Source organism: Akebia trifoliata, chromosome 5 (genome assembly GCF_017979445.1).
Source record: "Akebia trifoliata isolate Shusen 1 chromosome 5, ASM1797944v1, whole genome shotgun sequence".
Taxonomy (NCBI): domain Eukaryota; kingdom Viridiplantae; phylum Streptophyta; class Magnoliopsida; order Ranunculales; family Lardizabalaceae; genus Akebia; species Akebia trifoliata.
The window spans coordinates 31,257,410-31,276,525 of NC_141379.1; the positions used below are offsets into that span (position 1 = coordinate 31,257,410).

The window sequence follows — 19,116 nt, forward strand, 5'->3', positions numbered from 1 at the left end:
TGTCCTTGATTTGGTCATAGATAGAGTCCAACATCGCAGGTCTGCAGATTGGTTCATATTAGTGTCCAAAGAAACTAGTCTGTTCATGGAAGAACACAATGGGAAGTACAATTGAAAAACAAAGGAAGATCCTTTGTATAATATTAGGTGGCAGTGAATCCAAAATAGACATAAACCAGTGTTCGAAAAAGATACAAAACTTTGGATTTTCTCTTTAATGAAATAGAGAGAAAGTGACGAGGGTTTTCAAGTGAGATTTTATTTATTTATTAAGGAAATCTAGCCTTGGTTTTTTTTTTTGAGAAATTTACAGGTCACACCAATCTGTTGCAATTTTATTACAAAAACTCCCCTGTTTTATCAAATTTGTTACCTGCACATAGGATTGTCAACGGATGCTTATCGGTTCAAATATAGTAATATCTGAATCTGAATTCGAATTCAAATCCGACGGATGTTCTAAAACTCTATCCGAATTCGAATCCGATTATCCTATCGGATATCGGATAATATCTGCTCAGAATTCGAATAATATATATATTAAAAAAAAAAACATAATTTTTTCTTATCCAATTGATTTTTTATTATTTAAAAAACTTATAATATCTTATATTATGTATATAATAAATAAATCAAATAAAATAATATTTATTATAAATTATTTCGAATCGGATATTATTGAATTTGAAATGTTAATATCCGAATCCATATCTGATAAGGATTTGAATATATAAAACTATCTGAATTCAAATCCAATATCTGAAAATTTCGGATAATATCTGGTTTTTTGAATTCAAATTCAAATCGGATTCGAACTTTCAACTATCCATTGACACCCTTACCTGTGCAAACCTTATTTTACGAATCATGTTACCATGACTAATATGGTAAGATTTCAAATCTTACTAAGGGTCATTGATCCCAAATGGCTAATCAAATTAGCAATCCAACAACATAGACTTCTATATTGCATGTAAAAAACTTAGATTCGACAGAAAAAATTAAAAGAAAAAAATATAAATTTTTTATCTTGATAGTAGATGTTGAAAAATATTTTTTCAAATTCTTTTTTTAAAGTTCGTAGAATTTTATCATTTATAATCTTGTACGTCAGATCATGTTTTTGAATGCCACAAATTAATGTGGTTGGAATCCACTCCAAGGTATGTTAAGTAATAAATTAACTACAAAAAATTAGAAATTCATCACGTGGGTCCCGCTCTAGGGTTTGTTCGGTGACGGATTTGATAAAGTAAGGTTTGGTGGGTAACAAACTTCATAAAGCAAGGTTCCCTTGGAGTTGTTAGAACTCTAAGGAAGTTTTTGTAGTAAAAGTGCATAAGTTAGGTCTGTCAGGTAAATCTCTTTTTTTTTAAATTTTTTGTAATGATATTCTAATTCAACTTGACAAGGTGACACAAAAACTCAACTTACGTTTTCCTTGTAAGAATTCTAGATTTGCCTAAACACACAATTGTAGATCCCCATAAAAAATGTGCAATTATATGTATCCCAAAGGGAAAAAAAAATCGATGATTCTTGTACATGCCATATCAATGAGTTTCTGAGTTACTCTGTTAGATTGAGTTACAAAATCAGCACTTTTTTTATTATTATTTGCAATTCAACCTAACAAGATAACTCAAAAACTCACCGACATGGTGTGTGCAAAGAACCGTAGTGCAATTGTGTTATCAAATACACTTATTATCAACCGTTCACTTATTTTCTTTATTTATTTTTATATCGAATCCAATATAAAATATAGCAGCTCTCTATTTTTAGTGAGATTGACAATCGTAGGGCTGTGCTATCATCTCAACTTCAACAACTAAGCTAGTTAGCACTTATCACTAGGCCTGTTAATGGACAGTAATTGGATTGAGTGTAAGAAAATTGGAATTCGAACTCAAAAAAAAAAAAAAATTGATATACAAAATCCAACCTAAAATTCAATGGATATCTGATATTGATCCAATATCACTATATCCGAAATTTCAAACATGAGTCGAAATTAGATTCGAATTTTCTACAATCCAATGGAAAATTAAGTATATAGATTTTGGAAAATTAAAAACAAAGGGGAAACTACTTAATAGTTCATGGCGCTAATTTTTTTTTTAATTTAGTCATTGAATTTTTAGTATTATTAAAATAATTTATTTAGTAAAATTCTCTTTTCAAAACAGTCCTTGAACCTCAATCTAGGCATTTTTCACGATTGAAATGTCCAAATTAACCTAATCAGTTAAACACATTATTTTTGTCCAAATATATAGGATTTTTGACATACGATCGAGTTTTGGAGATTTTATTCCGATGAATTAGATTTGAGAAAGACGAAGAATCCATTTTCAAGGGTTTTTTCAAGTATTTTGTTGATATATATGTAAGAAAAAAAATAGGGTTCTTCAACGATTTCAAGAAAAGAATAGTACGCGTTTAAATCTGCGAGTTGTTCTTGGTTGTCACTTCTTATTCGTTGAAGATGTTTATGTTAAGAAGAGATGCTTTGATTCTCACTTTCGATTATCAAAAGTTGATTAAAGCCTCTTCTTTTCTGCTCTTTCATACCAAAACTACAAAACAACACCGCCACCCAATCGAGAATTTGGTCAGAGATAGGTGTAAATCAGGAACACTTGGGCTTGATGAGGCAATGGGTTTGTTCAATCGTTTGGTTCAAATCCGACCCATCCCCTCCATTGTTCCTTTTAATCAACTATTTGGAGCCATCACCAAGATGAAACATTATTCTATCTTGTTACCTATGTTTACTACGTTGATGATGGATTCTTCTTCTGCACAAGGAAATGAAATCCAACCGGATTTATATATGTTTAACATGTTAATTAATTGCTACTGCAACTTGGGTCGTGTTGATTTCGGTTTTTCTGTTTTGGGAATGATTCTCAAACGTGGGTTTGAACCACATCCCGCAACATTGAACACTCTGCTTAAGGGGCTGTTTAAGGAAGATAAAGTAACGCAGGCGATGGAGTTGTTCAAGGAAATAGTGAGGAATGGGTATCCACACAATGAAGTCACTTACCTTACAATAGTCGATGGGCTTTGCAAGAGTGGGGATGTTAATGCCGCTCTTACGTTGATGAGGGAGATGGAGGAAAGAAGATGGAAGCCTAATATAAAGATTTATAATACCATTATTGACAGACTTTGTAAGCAGAGTCGCGTAAGTGAGGCACTGAATCTCTTTCAAGAAATGATTGGCAAAAGAGACATTGTGCCAGATATCTTCACTTATAACTCTTTAATTCATGGTCTATGCAATTTTGGCCTCTTGAAAGAAGCTGAAAGCATGTTCTATAATATGGTGAACCATGGAATCTCACCTGATGTAATAACCTTTAACATTTTGGTTGATGGTCTTTGTAAAGATGGGAGGACTAAGGAAGCTCACGATGTATTTGAAGTAATGTCTCAAAGAGGTGTTCATCCCGATGTTTTCACATACAGCTCTTTGATTCATGGACTATGCAAGTTTGGCCTCTTGAAAGAAGCTGAAAGCTTGTTCTATGATATGGTGAACCATGGAATCTCACCTGATGTAATAACCTTTAGCATTCTTGTAGATGGTCTTTGTAAAGATGGGAGGACTAAAGAAGCGCACGATGTATTTGAGGAAATGTCTCGTAGAGGTTTTGAACCCAACGTTTTCATTTACAACTCTTTGATTCATGAACTATGCATTTTGAGTCAATGGAAAGATGCCAAAAGGTTATTCAATGAAATGGTAGATCGTAACATTACTCCTGATCTAGTAACATTTAATATATTCGTGGATGCTATTTGCAAAGAAGGGATGGCCAAAGAAGCACATCAACTATTGGAACTGATGATTAAAAGAGGTGTAGAACCTGGCATAGTCACGTACAATACCTTGATGGATGGATACTGTTTGCAAGGTCAAATGAAAGAGGCAATAAGGGTTTTTGATTCAATGGGCGGTAGTAGTCATGATCCTGATGCATATAGCTATAACATCTTGATCAATGGCTATTGCAAGGCTAGGCAATTGGATGAGGCCATGCAACTGTGTGTAGATATGCGTCACAAGGGATTAGCTCCCAATACAATTGCATACAACACACTTATTAGTGGATTATGCAAGGTTGGGAGAATGGTGGATGCTCAAGAACTTTTCAATGAGATACAAGTTCATGGTGAAATTCCAGATAGCATCACGTACAATACATTGTTTGTGGGCCTATGCACAAACAAATATTTTTCTGAGGCAGTGAAACTATTTCATGAGATGGAAAGCAAAGGATTGAAAGCAGATATTGTAACTTACAACACCCTCATTAATTATATGTGCAACACTGGGAATCTAAAGGAAGCAAAGCGATTGTTTTTCAACCTTCCTACCAAAGATTTGAAACCCAACATTAAAACCTATAACACAATGATCAATGGTGTTCTCAAGGTGGGAATGCTTATAGAAGGTGAAAATTTATTTACGGAAATGGAAGAGAAGGATTTAACTCCAAATGATGTCACATTCAATATCATGGTGCAAGGATTCCTTAAAAATAATGCTATCCTTAAGGCAATGAAACTTCTTGACGAGATGGTTAAGAGGGGTTTCTCGGCAAATGCGGAGACCACATCTATGGTGTTGAATTTGCTCGTGAAGGATGGATCAGATCATGAACACATACAGATGCTTCGTAAGTTCTTGCCAGAAAGCTAAGGAGAAGGTAATTTACTCAATGTTAGCTAGTATTAAACTAATCCTTCAAGGAACAATGTAACTAGCAGCATACTTTAATATATACATATATTGCTAGAAATTTCTTAACATAATCATAATCTTCATCATTATTATTTCCTTGGTCCATGATACTTATGTACTAGAATTTTAGGAGTTGAGCCAAAATAGAGGTTAGGATTAAGGTGCATAAATTTAAAAAAACAAGGCAAAAAAATCAAACTTTAACAGATCTTTCTTTAGGCTCAAATGAGCTGTTGATTAGGCTTAAAAAATGTTTTATAGCTCTGAATTTTAGGATGGAAAAATTGTTTGTACTTTATGATTTTGAAGCAAACTCATTGTTGGATAGTGTCAGAGAGCCCAAGGGCATCAGATTCATGGAGTTGCTGCCTGAAAATGGATTTCACCATGATTGGAGGTGCACCAGTCAATCAAAGGAATTCAAATAACACAGTAGCAAATAGCAGCCAAAACAAATAGTGTTCAATCTATTTATAAAATAAAGAGGTAAAACAACATATAATGATATGGGTTGTCCCCTACTTGTGTACTCGAACTAATCAACTTGTAAACCTCCTAATCAATGACTTACCGATCAAGCATTATTAAAAAACCTAAACTCTAGAACTTGTTGTCTACCTAATAAAAATATAAAGTTTGCACAACAAGAATGCTAAATAAACTCCTAATGCTAGAATTTAACATCAAAATTTGTTTTTCTGTTTTCAGGTGACACAGCAGATTCAAGTTACACTCTCCTATGCTGATGCAGTAATTGGGATGGCAGATGTGAAAATTAGATGTATTCGTCAGGTCAATGGAGCAATCATTACATTACGAGAACAGGGGAACGACTTCACAATTCCAAGCTTCTCAGCAGTTGATACATGCATACAATTCTTTTCCCTTGGATTGCTTAATAAATCCACAGCTATGCATTATTTTCTGAGTTATAATCTATGTGACTGCATTACATGTCTTTGCTTTTTAATTTCCATCAAGTGATGGGAGTAGCCTTCCTGTGTCCAAATTATGAACTCTATTGTACCTGATTGTTTCATCAAGCTGATTGAAATATCTGGGTTTTATAGTTGTTTCTTGACAATGTAATTGCCAAAGATATCTTTTGGATTCTTCCTATTTTTTTCCCCTTTTCTTTCGATAAAGTTGTTTTGTATCTATAGGTTGGGTTGTTCATAGTTTGGCTCAATCTTTTTTGTTTCTCTTATTTTCTTATAGTTGTTATTATATAATGAGATTAATATTTGTTTTTGCACATCAAATAAATAAGAGTCGTGATAATTTGACACCCCCACATTGCATACTCCCCCATGCACCCCTAACGTGGCATGTGCCAAAACCATAGATTTTTTCCTCAGGATACACAACTGCACCATCCCCATAAATATGTGCAGTTGCGTATCATGATGAAAAAAATCTATGGTTCTGGCACATGCCATGTTAGGGGTTTATGGAGGAGTATAGCTTGCAGCTAACTTCCATAATAGAACACTAAATATTGTAGAAGAATAAAAGTGCTACTTGTAAGTATTAGAACGGATCAGTTGGAGGAGTTCATCTGAATCCTGCCTTTACTGAGAAATTTTCCCTAGGACAAAAATGTATCAAGTTTTTCAATAGCAATTGTGAACCATTCCACCGATTTGTGATGGTGAATCATGAATATAGAATGATATACTCAAAATTTCAATTGATAGTAATCAATAATCATTTTTTTTTCTTCAGAAATTTTAAACTGATGCTCTCCAAACTGTGTGGCTGCTTTGCACCCCCTTTGTTAGACCTCAGACACTAAAAAGGAGTCATGGATTTTCCGCTTTTCCAGCACTATTGATGTTGATGTAGATGTAGATGTAGACTTCTCTTTTTCATTTTTTGTATTTTTGTTTTGACTTCAAACAGTAGTTTAGGACTTCACATTTTATTTGGTTGAATATCCCCAAGACAAAGCTAGAATGCTTGAGGGATGATGATGGAATGTGCAATGTTGCAATTTTTGTAGAAGATAAATTGTTTGATTATGTGCATGAGCATGTAGGACAGAGGATGCATGGTTTTATTGTTCATTTATGATGTTGACCATCTAATTTGAAAAAGGATTTATTGAAGCTAATACAATACTAACCTGGTCAAAACAACTATATTTCTTTCTTCATGACAATCAGGTTTTTTTGTATTGTAAATAAGATCGTGCAGTGCAGGTTCTTTAAAATTCCATCTCCCAGATGTTTAGGTGGTTCTTGTAGTTCATGTGATCGATCAACCATAGCCTGTCATTGTCGATTATTGGACCATACAGAAAATATTTACATGGTGTGTTTGAGTTGCTCTACTTATGAGAAGTCCCATTTGTGATTATGTTTTCATGGTGATCTATTAAGTCTTATTTTGGAGTTGTTTGAGTTTAGAAAACGTCCTCTCGTGGTGAGTTCACCAATGTAAATAAACAATGGTGGGTAAAGAATAAGTGGGTAATCCCGCATGCAAGGTAGGATTTGGCCTCCTATCAAAGTTGCTAGTTGATCAAAATCGTAGGGAAACGGAACCGGTCACTTATACAGTCAACCTTGCAAACAAATTAGTCATTCCACTTACAAATCCAGCAATACTTACAATGCAATAAACTGAATCTGTTCCAAATTCTATTCTGTATTGGATTTATTTGATCTTATGACCGTAAAAAAAAAAAGAAATAAAAAAGAATTCTTGTAGCAACATATAAGTCAAGTTCAGAACACACCCAAGTTTGATTCTGCCTCACGTAGTAGGAAACAAGCTCAAATCTGGTTCATAAATGATTAAGTGCCTTTATTTTCTTAAAATGTAGATTGCAGTTAAGAGTTTACATAATTATAATGCCATAAATGCTTAATACGAAGATATGCAATTAGTGTTAAAAATTAATTTCAGGGAGGTTGGTATGCAATTTAATACTCAAGTGATCATTTTTCATTTGTATTGTAGTACAAGCGTTGTTCCTTGATATAATCAATAACTTCATCTGCAGTAAGATATTTGACTGATGACCCTCTTGAAATGCATTCCCTGAAAAGATTAACAAAGTGGCCCCCCTTTCAATGTTATTATACTAATCAACATGTTCATGTTATCTCCAGTATTTTGTGAATAAATCGAAAAATCATTTACCTTACTCTTGTCGAACTGATTTGGTTAGATACAAGTTAATCCACAACTTTGATGTTACTCTGATGAAATAAACAGACATGAAATGTAGAATGATATTAGTTCTTTAAGGAATTAATATTGAATGCTGGATTCTTTATATGGTTTCAAAACTCTTCTGAGACCTAAATGTATCACCCGAGTTGTCTCAGAATTAGACATGGATAAGACGAACGGACAAGTCAATTTTTCAGATGTGATTTAAAACCCCACGTTCAATTTTAAAATTTTTGAGCGAGACGTGTCAAATGTATCGGAAAACTCGTCCGAGACGACTCAGTATCAGGCATGGACAAGATGGGAAACCAAGTTTTAAAATCGTTGTTCTTTCTTTGTCTCTACCTGAAATCGATGGATGTGCCCATTGCACATCAAGTAAGATCCAATATATGGAGTATCTCTTTCCTTGATTGAATTGAGGATATTCTTATCAAAATTGAATCTTTGTGAGTGTGCATGTGTGTGTTTTGCTTTTGAATAGTCGATGAACTGAAAATATTTACAACTGCTAAAATATGTTCATGAATCAGAGTTTAATTGACAACACTTTTGGGGCCATAGCTAAATCCATGTGGTGACTAGTCAATAAAACCTGATTGACAAGGGGGCATACGTACACCGAGTGCTGCGTATAGAGCACAAACCCACATCCATGAGCTTTTTATTTTTGTATTTTTATTCGTAAGCTGAACCCTCAAAGTTTCTTTGCAATTTTTGTCAAACCAGCTGAGCTATGGGTCCTAGGCCCATCCATGATGAGATTTAGCTGTTTATGAAAGTACACTTTTAAAAATATATAGATGGAACCACCAAAGATTCTAATTACTTTATATTCATTCAAAATATCATCAGCAAATATGACATTCTCAATGTTTTTGCCTTTCCTACAAATGCAGACGATGCCATAATCTTTGCATATAGTCCGAACCTGTAAAACCATAGAGGGATATTTGATCAGTTTTTTCCAGCTGCCCTAAAGGTCCTAAATAAAGTTTGAGTTTGGAAAACAAAGATGAATTCCCCCTTTCCCAGTACTAGTTGAGACCTTTAAAGAGAAAATTTTGTTTTTCTTATTCAAGAAAAAGGAAGACATTCACAAACACCATATTAGGAAAAACACTTAATAAATTGTTTTGTTTTCATTGCAAGGATGTCCTTGATTTGGTCATAGATAGAGTCCGACATCGCAGGTTTGCAGATTGGTTCATATTAGTGTCCAAAGAAACTAGTCTGTTCATGGAAGAACACAATGGGAAGTACAATTGAAAAACAAAGGAAGATCCTTTTTTTTTTTTCTTTCTGAGATATACCTGTTCACGAATCCATGCTCCAGGAATATCAAAAGATTCAAGTAGATCAGAACCACAGACAAGCATGACTTTGAGGGATTCTACGAGGAAAACAAAAAAGCAATAGTTCACACTCCACCCAAAAAATAAAAAATGGAAATAAACTATAAATGCATTTGTATTCTAATAATACATGTAACATGATAAGCCGCATTCATTAAAAATGATATTTGCAAGAAAAGTTTCTGTCACCAATCAAAAAAATCAATCCTGAAAGACCAAAGTAGTTCACAATCGTCTTTTTTTATTTTTTATAAGTTCACAATTTGCATTAACTTCTTCAAGGCTTAACAAGACGAAGAGTATACACAATGGTAGTGAGGACATTATAGAAAATATGAATTTTATTGATAATTTTTGAATGAACATTACAAAAGTCCCAATAGGGTATTTATAGGCATTACATCAACTAAGACATATGAAAACTACCTAATATAAATATTCTAGAATATCCTAATTGATATATTCTAAATATCAATATATATTCTAGAATATCCTTCATCACAACCTTCCATTTGTGTAAGATACACTAACAATGATACAACGTATCTCATGCATTTTAATGCAATGCATCTTATTCTCTAATATCCTCCCACAATTGCATGGTCCTTTGAAAAAGGAATATGCAATTGGTTTTGTTGAATAATTGTTTGATCTCAATAATGGATATGTTCATTGATCGTCGAAGTGCCAATCGTGCTTGCTAGAGGTCACCGTCTGTCTATGAAGTCCATCACTGTCGCATCCCGCTCTTTTTGAGTCCGTCGGAGCCGGTGGCTTATTAGACCAAATCTGTCATGATCTCTCCCAGAAGCAGAAAAAGTAGGATTGTGCCATTTAAATGAAAAAACTCTCGTTGGAGAGATTTTATATAGGAAAAAAAAAAAGAGATCATATAACATGAATGTGTGAAATTGAGAGATTCGTAGATATATAGAAGGAGTTGTCATTTTTATTGGAAAAACAAAAAACCTAGAATAATAGGAAAGAAGAGAATAAAAGATATCTAGATCCGAAATATAGAGAAAGACAGTATTTTTATTGAAAAAAATACTAATAACATAACAAAATGATTAAGGTTCGGCGATGGCGCCACCGCCATCCCCGAAGAACGGCGCACCAAGATCAATGTGCTCAGTGAAGCTTGAGCTCTGATACCATGTAGAAAATATTGAATTTTATTGATAATTCTTGGATGAATATTACAAAAGTCCCAATAGGGTATTTATAGACATTACATCAACCAAGATATATGAAAACTACCTAATATAAATATTCTAGAATATCCTAATTGATATATTCTAAATATCAATATATATTCTAGAATATCCTTCATCACAACCTTCCATTTGTGTAAGATACACTAACAATGATACAACGTATCTCATGCATTTTAATGCAATGCATCTTATTCTCTAATAGACATTTCCATGATTAAGTACATATCAAATGCAAATTAGTGGAAAAATTCAATGCACCCCTCTGTTGGGTTTGTTTCCTTAGAAACTAGAGATTTTCCCTTAGAATTGATGGATATTGTGTTGAAGGATGCCAATGGGCATATGCCTATATAAGGATGTAAATGTTGCCGTGGTGTATTCCTTCTGGTTGGGGATCTTCCTCTTACCATTTGAAAAAAAGAAGGAAAAAACTACCTTGGAAATCATCCCACTTCCACACAAGCAATTCTGGATTCTAGCCAAAACAGTCAAAGTGCGTTGGTAGCTACTTTGGTTTGCCTGCAAAAGAAATTTACTATTAGTTATTTTAGAACAGTAGTAATATTATTAACAGAAATGCTCGCTCAGAAGGTGGTATGGCATTATCGTTCTCCAATCCCAGACTCCAAATGGTAGGTTCTGGGGGCATACACCAGCACAATGGACCGACCCACTCAACGGTCCACCATAAGATTAAACAGGTATCTTGAATTCCCAAATTCTTAGCAACAATTTTCTATCATCGATGACATAATGAGATGAGAGTAAAGATCTTAGCACAATGATCACGCTCTAGTCATTTTTCTCTTCTTTTCACTTTTATCCAAAGGTTTTGTCACCTCAATTACCAAGCATTTGACAGAGCTTAACGCCACTGTTGTGCAGCCTGTATTATTGTGCTTTTTTTTAAAAAATATCTGGCACTCCTTGCTACAGGATAGTGAGCCCAATACATGCTGTACAAGGACACTTTTGGTGATACAGGACAGGTTTTTTGTACTATAATTAATATTTTATGTGCTAGTTCTAAGGTTGGAGTTTACAAGTGGTTCAAAATGATGTGAATTGATGCATCGGAGTGATGTTCATAGGGGATTAGTATATTACAAAATGATTGATATAGAATTGAAAAAAGTTCAAGAACCTAAAACACTTGATTGAATTGCGACCAACTCAAAATGTCTAACAATCCCCATGTAAATGAAATTCTTTATGTAATCACTAACGCTGTAGCTTTTTGTTTTCTTGTTGTCCCTTGTGAGGCCTTCTCGGCCTCTTTGTATAATCTTTTCACTCGTTTTCAATTTATTACACTTATCAAAAAAAGAAAAAAGAATTATTTTCATTCTCAAGCATAATGTATAAAATTTTCTTTTATGGAAGTTGGAACTTGGGATACAAACAAACACATTAATTCATTATCACAACCATGAAATCATGTTTGTCAATAGAACTAAATCATTAAAGTAAAGTATTTGAGTCAAAAAAAAAAAAAACAAAGAATTTTTTGTTAGATATAAAAAACCCTCCCATGAATCCACCATTACAAAAGATGAGCTTTTGCAAGCAAGATCACACAACTGAATCCGATGTTCAGCAGATATAAGGCCCTACAGAAAGAAAATAACACTTAAACGTTGTGCTTTGTGTTACTGTGATGTATGTATTCATCATTTGCTTCGTGACAGACATATTAGACCGATATGAGCAGTCCCAGTCCAACCAAGGCCAACAAGGGACCAGGCCGATGAAGCCGTGTTCAATCCTAGCCCATGTCGTACCTTAGCCAACTGCACAGTTTTCCCTTATTATTAACATTACCTTGAGATGTTCAATCTTGGCTCATATGATGTCATTGAGAAGTTTTTCTTTCTTTCTATTCAAGTACATTTTTTTTATTTGACTAAAACATCCCTTTGAACCCTTGCAATGGATTAAAAGGACTGTATAAGCACAATGAGATGCAACTCAAATTTTTTAATATTTGCATGTTTTAATGAGAAGCTACAAAAAACCACATACCCTCTTCTTGTATGCATCATTCACAGATGACATGTAGCCTCCAATAACAAAATAACCTTCTGAATTCAATGCATCTCTCGCCAGTTCTAAGCATCAAAATAGAATCTGCGTTACCTATAGATACTAAAGTATTATAAATAATAAAGTACACCAACAACGGTTGGGTGTAGTGGTCAAGGTCTCTCTTTAAAAAATAAGAGGTCTTGAGTTCAAACCGTCGTTTATTCGGGCTTAGACCCATAGCTCAGTTGGTTTTACACGTTGCAAAGAACCTTTAAGGTTGTGGGTTCAAGTCCAACTTACCCATAAATGCATAAAAGTAGGAGGATTGAAACTTCCAGTTGATACTAAAACAACACAAATCATGTCCCTGGTTTAACAAGAGAAGAAAAAAAATCAGCTAAGAAAAAAAAGGAAACAAAAAGAAAATTGCAATCCTATAGCAGCTATGTGGGCACGAAAATCCATCAAGTGTGTGTGCACTTATTGAACTTGATTCCTCATGAGGAACCCACCTTATACATTGAACCTCAATTCATTTTGTTATTGACATATTCCGTTTTCATAAATAAAAAATTTGATATTCTTTTTAAAAGATTAAGTATAGCTCGTATTTCTAGTAATGTGCATTTGGTTTTAAAAAAGAATAATTTACCAAAACGGTAGAGTTTTCGAAATTATTTACCAAAAAAAATGTATAATATTAGGTGGCAGTGAATCCAAAATAGACATAAACCAGTGTTCGAAAAAGATACAAAACTTTGGATTTTCTCTTTAAAGAAATAGAGAGAAAGTGACGAGGGTTTTCAAGTGAGATTTTATTTATTTATTTATATCCGTTGGTTTAAGGAAATCTAGCCTTGGTTTTTTTTTTTGAGAAATTTACAGATCACACCAATCTGTTGCAATTTTATTACAAAAACTCCCCTGCTTTATCAAATTTGTTACCTGCACATAGGATTGTCAACGGATGCTTATCGGTTCAAATATAGTAATATCTGAATCTGAATTCGAATTCAAATCCGACGGATGTTCTAAAACTCTATCCGAATTCGAATCCGATTATCCTATCGGATATCGAATAATATCTGATCAGAATTCGAATAATTTGTATATTAAAAAAAAAACATAATTTTTTCTTATCCAATTGATTTTTTATTATTTAAAAAACTTATAATATCTTATACTATGTATATAATAAATAAATCAAATAAAATAATATTTATTATAAATTATTTCGAATCGGATATTATTGAATTTGAAATGTTAATATCCGAATCCGTATCTGATAAGGATTCGAATATATAAAACTATCTGAATTCAAATCCAATATCTGAAAATTTCGGATAATATCTGATTTTTTGAATTCAAATTCAAATCGGATTTGAACTTTCAACTATCCATTGACACCCTTACCTGTGCAAACCTTATTTTACGAATCATGTTACCATGACTAATATGGTAAGATTTCAAATCTTACTAAGGGTCATTGAGCCCACATGGATAATCAAATTAGCAATCCAACAACATAGACTTCTATATTGCATGTAAAAAACTTAGATTCGACAGAAAAATTAAAAGAAAAAATATAAATTTTTTATCTTGATAGTAGATGTTGAAAAATATTTTTTCAAATTCTTTTTTTAAAGTTCGTAGAACTTTATCATTTATAATCTTGTACGTCAGATCATGTTTTTGAATGCCACAAATTAATGTGGTTGGAATCCACTCGAAGGTATGTTAAGTAACAAATTAACTACAAAAAATTAGAAATTCATCACGTGAGTCCCGCACTAGGGTTTGCTCGGTGACGAATTTGATAAAGTGAGGTTTGGTGGGTAACGAACCTCATAAAGTAATCCATTTTCAAGGGTTTTTTCAAGTATTTTGTTGATATATATGTTAGAAAAAAAATAGGGTTCTTCAACGATTTCAAGAAAAGAATAGTACGCGTTTAAATATGCGAGTTCTTCTTGATTGTCACTTCTTATTCGTTGAAGATGTTTATGTTAAGAAGAGATGCTTTGATTCTCACTTTCGATTATCAAAAGTTGATTAAAGTCTCTTCTTTTCTGCTCTTTCATACCAAAACTACAAAACAACACCGCCACCCAATCGAGAATTTGGTCAGAGATAGGTGTAAATCAGGAACACTTGGGCTTGATGAGGCATTGGGTTTGTTCCATCGTTTGGTTCAAATCCGACCCATCCCCTCCATTGTTCCTTTTAATCAACTGTTTGGAGCCATCACCAAGATGAAACATTATTCTATCTTGTTACCTATGTTTACTACATTGATGATGGATTCTTCTTCTGCACAAGGAAATGAAATCCTACCAGATTTATATACGTTTAACATGTTAATTAATTGTTACTGCAACTTGGGTCGTGTTGATTTCGGTTTTTCTGTTTTGGGAATGATTCTCAAACGTGGGTTTGAACCAGATCCCGCAACTTTGAACACTCTGCTTAAGGGGCTGTTTAAGGAAGATAAAGTAACACAGGCGATGGAGTTGTTCAAGGAAATAGTGAAGAATGGATATCCACAAAATGAAGTCACTTATCTTACAATAGTCGACGGGCTTTGCAAGAGTGGGGATGTTAATGCGGCTCTTACGTTGATGAGGGAGATGGAGCAAAGAAGATGGAGGCGTAATATAAAGATTTATAATACCATTATTGACAGACTTTGCAAGGAGAGTCGCGTAAATGAGGCACTGAATCTCTTTCAAGAAATGATTGGCAAAAAAGACATTGTGCCAGATATCTTCACTTATAACGCTTTAATTCATGGTCTATGCAATTTTGGCCTCTGGAAAGAAGCTGAAAGCATGTTCTATAATATGGTGAACCATGGAATCTCACCTGATGTAATAACCTTTAACATTTTGGTTGATAGTCTTTGTAAAGATGGGAGGACTAAGGAAGCTCACGATGTATTTGAAGTAATGTCTCAAAGAGGTGTTCATCCCAATGTTTTCACATACAGCTCTTTGATTCATGGACTATGCAAGTTTGGCCTCTTGAAAGAAGCTGAAAGCTTGTTCTATGATATGGTGAACCATGGAATCTCACCTAATGTATCCGTCTTTAACATTTTCATTGATTGTCTTTGTAAAGATGGGAGGACTAACGAAGCTCACGATGTATTTGAAGTAATGTCTCAAAGAGGTGTTCAACCCGATGTTTTCACTTACAACTCTTTGATTCATGGACTATGCAAGTTTGGCCTCTTGAAAGAAGCTGAAAGCTTGTTCTATGATATGGTGAACCATGGAATGATTGGCAAACAGGATATTGTGCCAGATGTTGTCACTTATAACTCTTTAATTCATGGTCTATGCAATTTTGGCCTCTTGAAAGAAGCTAAAAGCTTCTTTTATGACATGGTGAACCATGGAATCTCACCTGATGTAATAACCTTTAGCATTCTTGTAGATGGTCTTTGTAAAGATGGGAGGACTAAAGAAGCGCACGATGTATTTCAGGAAATGTCTCGTAGAGGTTTTGAACCCAACGTTTTCATTTACAACTCTTTGATTCATGAACTATGCATTTTGAGTCAATGGAAAGATGCCAAAAGGTTTTTCAATGAAATGGTAGATCGTAACATTACTCCTGATCTAGTAACATTTAATATATTAGTGGATGCTATTTGCAAAGAAGGGATGGCCAAAGAAGCACATCAACTATTGGAACTGATGATTAAAAGAGGTGTAGAACCTGGCATAGTCACGTACAATACCTTGATGGATGGATACTGTTTGCAAGGTCAAATGAAAGAGGCAATAAGGGTTTTTGATTCAATGGGCGGTAGTAGTCATGATCCTGATGCATATAGCTATAACATTTTGATCAATGGCTATTGCAGGGCTAGGCAATTGGATGAGGCCATGCAACTGTGTGTAGATATGCGTCACAAGGGATTAACTCCCAATACAATTGCATACAACACACTTATTAGTGGATTATGCAAGGTTGGGAGAATGGTGGATGCTCAAGAACTTTTCAAAGAGATACAAGTTCATGGTGAAATTCCAGATAGCATCATGTACAATACATTGTTTGTGGGCCTATGCACAAACAAATATTTTTCTGAGGCAGTGAAACTATTTCATGAGATGGAAAGCAAAGGATTGAAAGCAGATATTGTAACTTACAACACCCTCATTAATTATATGTGCAAAACTGGGAATCTAAAGGAAGCAAAGCGATTGTTTTTCAACCTTCCTACCAAAGATTTGAAACCCAACATTAAAACCTATAACACAATGATCAATGGTGTTCTCAAGGTGGGAATGCTTATAGAAGGTGAAAATTTATTTACGGAAATGGAAGAGAAGGATTTAACTCCAAATGATGTCACATTCAATATCATGGTGCAAGGATTCCTTAAAAATAATGCTATCCTTAAGGCAATGAAACTTCTTGACGAGATGGTTAAGAGGGGTTTCTCGGCAAATGCAGAGACCACATCTATGGTGTTGAATTTGCTCGTGAAGGATGGATCAGATCATGAACACATACAGATGCTTCGTAAGTTCTTGCCAGAAAGCTAAGGAGAAGGTAATTTACTCAATGTTAGCTAGTATTAAACTAATCCTTCAAGGAACAATGTAACTAGCAGCATACTTTAATATATACATATATTGCTAGAAATTTCTTAACATAATCATAATCTTCATCATTATGATTTCCTTGGTCCATGATACTTATGTACTAGAATTTTAGGAGTTGAGCCAAAATTGAGGTTAGGATTAAGGTGCATAAAGTTAAAAAAACAAGGCAAAAAAATCAAACTTTAACAGATCTTTCTTTAGGCTCAAATGAGCTGTTGATTAGGCTTAAAAAATGTTTTATAGCTCTGAATTTTAGGATGGAAAAATTGTTTGTACTTTATGATTTTGAAGCAAACTCATTGTTGGATAGTGTCAGAGAGCCCAAGGGCATCAGATTCATGGAGTTGCTGCCTGAAAATGGATTTCACCATGATTGGAGGCGCACCAGTCAATCAAAGGAATTCAAATAACACAGTGGCAAATAGCAGCCAAAACAAATAGTGTTCAATCTATTTATAAAATAAAGAGGTAAAACAACATATAATGATATGGGTTGTCCCCTACTTGTGTACTCGAACTAATCAACTTGTAAACCTCCTAATCAATGACTTACCGATCAAGCATTATTAAAAAACCTAAACTCTAGAACTTGTTGTCTAGCTAATAAAAATATAAACTTTGCACAACAAGAATGCTAAATAAACTCCTAATGCTAGAATTTAACATCAAAATGTGTTTTTCTGTTTTCAGGTCACACAGCAGATGCAAGTTACACTCTCCTATGCTGATGCAGTAATTGGGATGGCAGATGTGAAAATTAGATGTATTCGTCAGGTCAATGGAGCAATCATTACATTACGAGAACAGGGGAACGACTTCACAATTCCAAGCTTCTCAGCAGTCGATACATGCATACAATTCTTTTCCCTTGGATTGCTTAATAAATCCACAGCTATGCATTATTTTCTGAGTTATAATCTACGTGACTGCATTACATGTCTTTGCTTTTTAATTTCCATCAAGTGATGGGAGTAGCCTTCCTGTGTCCAAATTATGAACTCTATTGTACCTGATTGTTTCATCAAGCTGATTGAAATATCTGGGTTTTATAGTTGTTTCTTGACAATGTAATTGCCAAAGATATCTTTTGGATTCTTCCTATTTTTTTCCCCTTTTCTTTCGATAAAGTTGTTTTGTATCTATAGGTTGGGTTGTTCATAGTTTGGCTCAATCTTTTTTGTTTCTCTTATTTTCTTATAGTTGTTATTATATAATGAGATTAATATTTGTTTTTGCACATCAAATAAATAAGAGTCGTGATAATTTGACACCCCCACATTGCATACTCCCCCATACACCCCTAACGTGGCATGTGCCAGAACCATAGATTTTTTCCTCAGGATACACAACTGCACCATCCCCATAAATATGTGCAGTTGCGTATCATGATGAAAAAAATCTATGGTTCTGGCACATGCCATGTTAGGGGTTTATGGAGGAGTATACCATGTGGGGGGTGTCAGATTATCATTATTCAATAAATAAATATTCTTTTTGAGTTGCTCTCTGATGCTTCTGCTACCGCCTTACAAACAATCCACTGTGCACACTTTTGTTATCTTTTTGACAAACCTCATTTTCTCTTCCATTGGAGTGTTTCATGGCTGAAGCCACAGATCCCAATTGGTGGGGTCCAATGACTGGTTACAATTCTTCTTCGACTCGGAGTTCAATGTATCTGTTTCCCTCATCCAATACTGGACATGCATGCCACACTGCAGGAGGTTATGGCTCAGTTTTTGGGTCTTACTATGGGTACTAAGCACAGTGAAGATCCATTCAGGTAAATTCATTGTGTGAAGATCTGATCAATAGGTCATCTTTGAGATAGGTAGTGAGTTTTGGACAGACTTGACCTTGAAAGAGACCAGATCATTTAGGAAGTTAGTTATGGTGGTGTATTGAGATGTCGGATTTCAGCTGTCTGTAGTTTAGTTACTAAAGTTCTATCCAATATATGGAGTATC

General features: G+C 34.2%; 2 protein-coding genes across 5 annotated transcripts; both read left to right on the forward strand.

The window, feature by feature from the left end:
* Positions 1–2,180: 2,180 nt before the first annotated feature.
* On the forward strand, positions 2,181–5,875 carry LOC147402183 (uncharacterized). Of its 3 annotated transcripts, XR_015178842.1 has the most exons (3): positions 2,181–4,721; positions 5,091–5,242; positions 5,465–5,875. XR_015178842.1 is itself a non-coding variant. In XM_086443709.1 (2 exons), the coding sequence occupies exon 1, from the start codon at positions 2,489–2,491 to the stop codon at positions 4,712–4,714; it is 2,226 nt and encodes a 741-aa protein (XP_086299835.1). In that variant the 5' UTR covers positions 2,181–2,488; the 3' UTR covers positions 4,715–4,721; positions 5,465–5,875. The 3 variants fall into 3 exon arrangements, 2 of the variants coding, with proteins under 2 accessions (XP_086299835.1, XP_086299836.1); XM_086443709.1 differs by lacking the exon at positions 5,091–5,242; XM_086443710.1 differs by lacking the exon at positions 5,465–5,875 and having other exon boundaries at positions 5,091–5,450.
* Positions 5,876–14,417: 8,542 nt separating this feature from the next.
* Positions 14,418–18,372, forward strand: LOC147402184 (uncharacterized). 2 transcript variants are annotated; one of them, XM_086443734.1, is made up of 2 exons: positions 14,418–17,066; positions 17,840–18,372. In XM_086443734.1, exons 1-2 carry the CDS (start codon positions 14,531–14,533, stop codon positions 17,875–17,877), a joined length of 2,574 nt encoding a protein of 857 aa, XP_086299860.1. In that variant the 5' UTR covers positions 14,418–14,530; the 3' UTR covers positions 17,878–18,372. The 2 variants fall into 2 exon arrangements, with proteins under 2 accessions (XP_086299860.1, XP_086299861.1); XM_086443735.1 differs by having other exon boundaries at positions 14,420–17,096.
* The last annotated feature ends 744 nt before the right edge of the window (positions 18,373–19,116 follow it).

What these genes read in the sequence shown, in the direction of transcription:
- LOC147402183 (XM_086443709.1), top strand. Translation starts at nt 2,489, where the DNA reads ATGTTTATGTTAAGAAGAGATGCTTTGATTCTCACTTTCGATTATCAA.
- LOC147402184 (XM_086443734.1), top strand. Translation starts at nt 14,531, where the DNA reads ATGTTTATGTTAAGAAGAGATGCTTTGATTCTCACTTTCGATTATCAA. An exon ending in TGAACACATACAGATGCTTC is followed by an intron (nt 17,067 to 17,839) that starts GTAAGTTCTTGC and finishes TTCTGTTTTCAG; the next exon opens with GTCACACAGCAGATGCAAGT.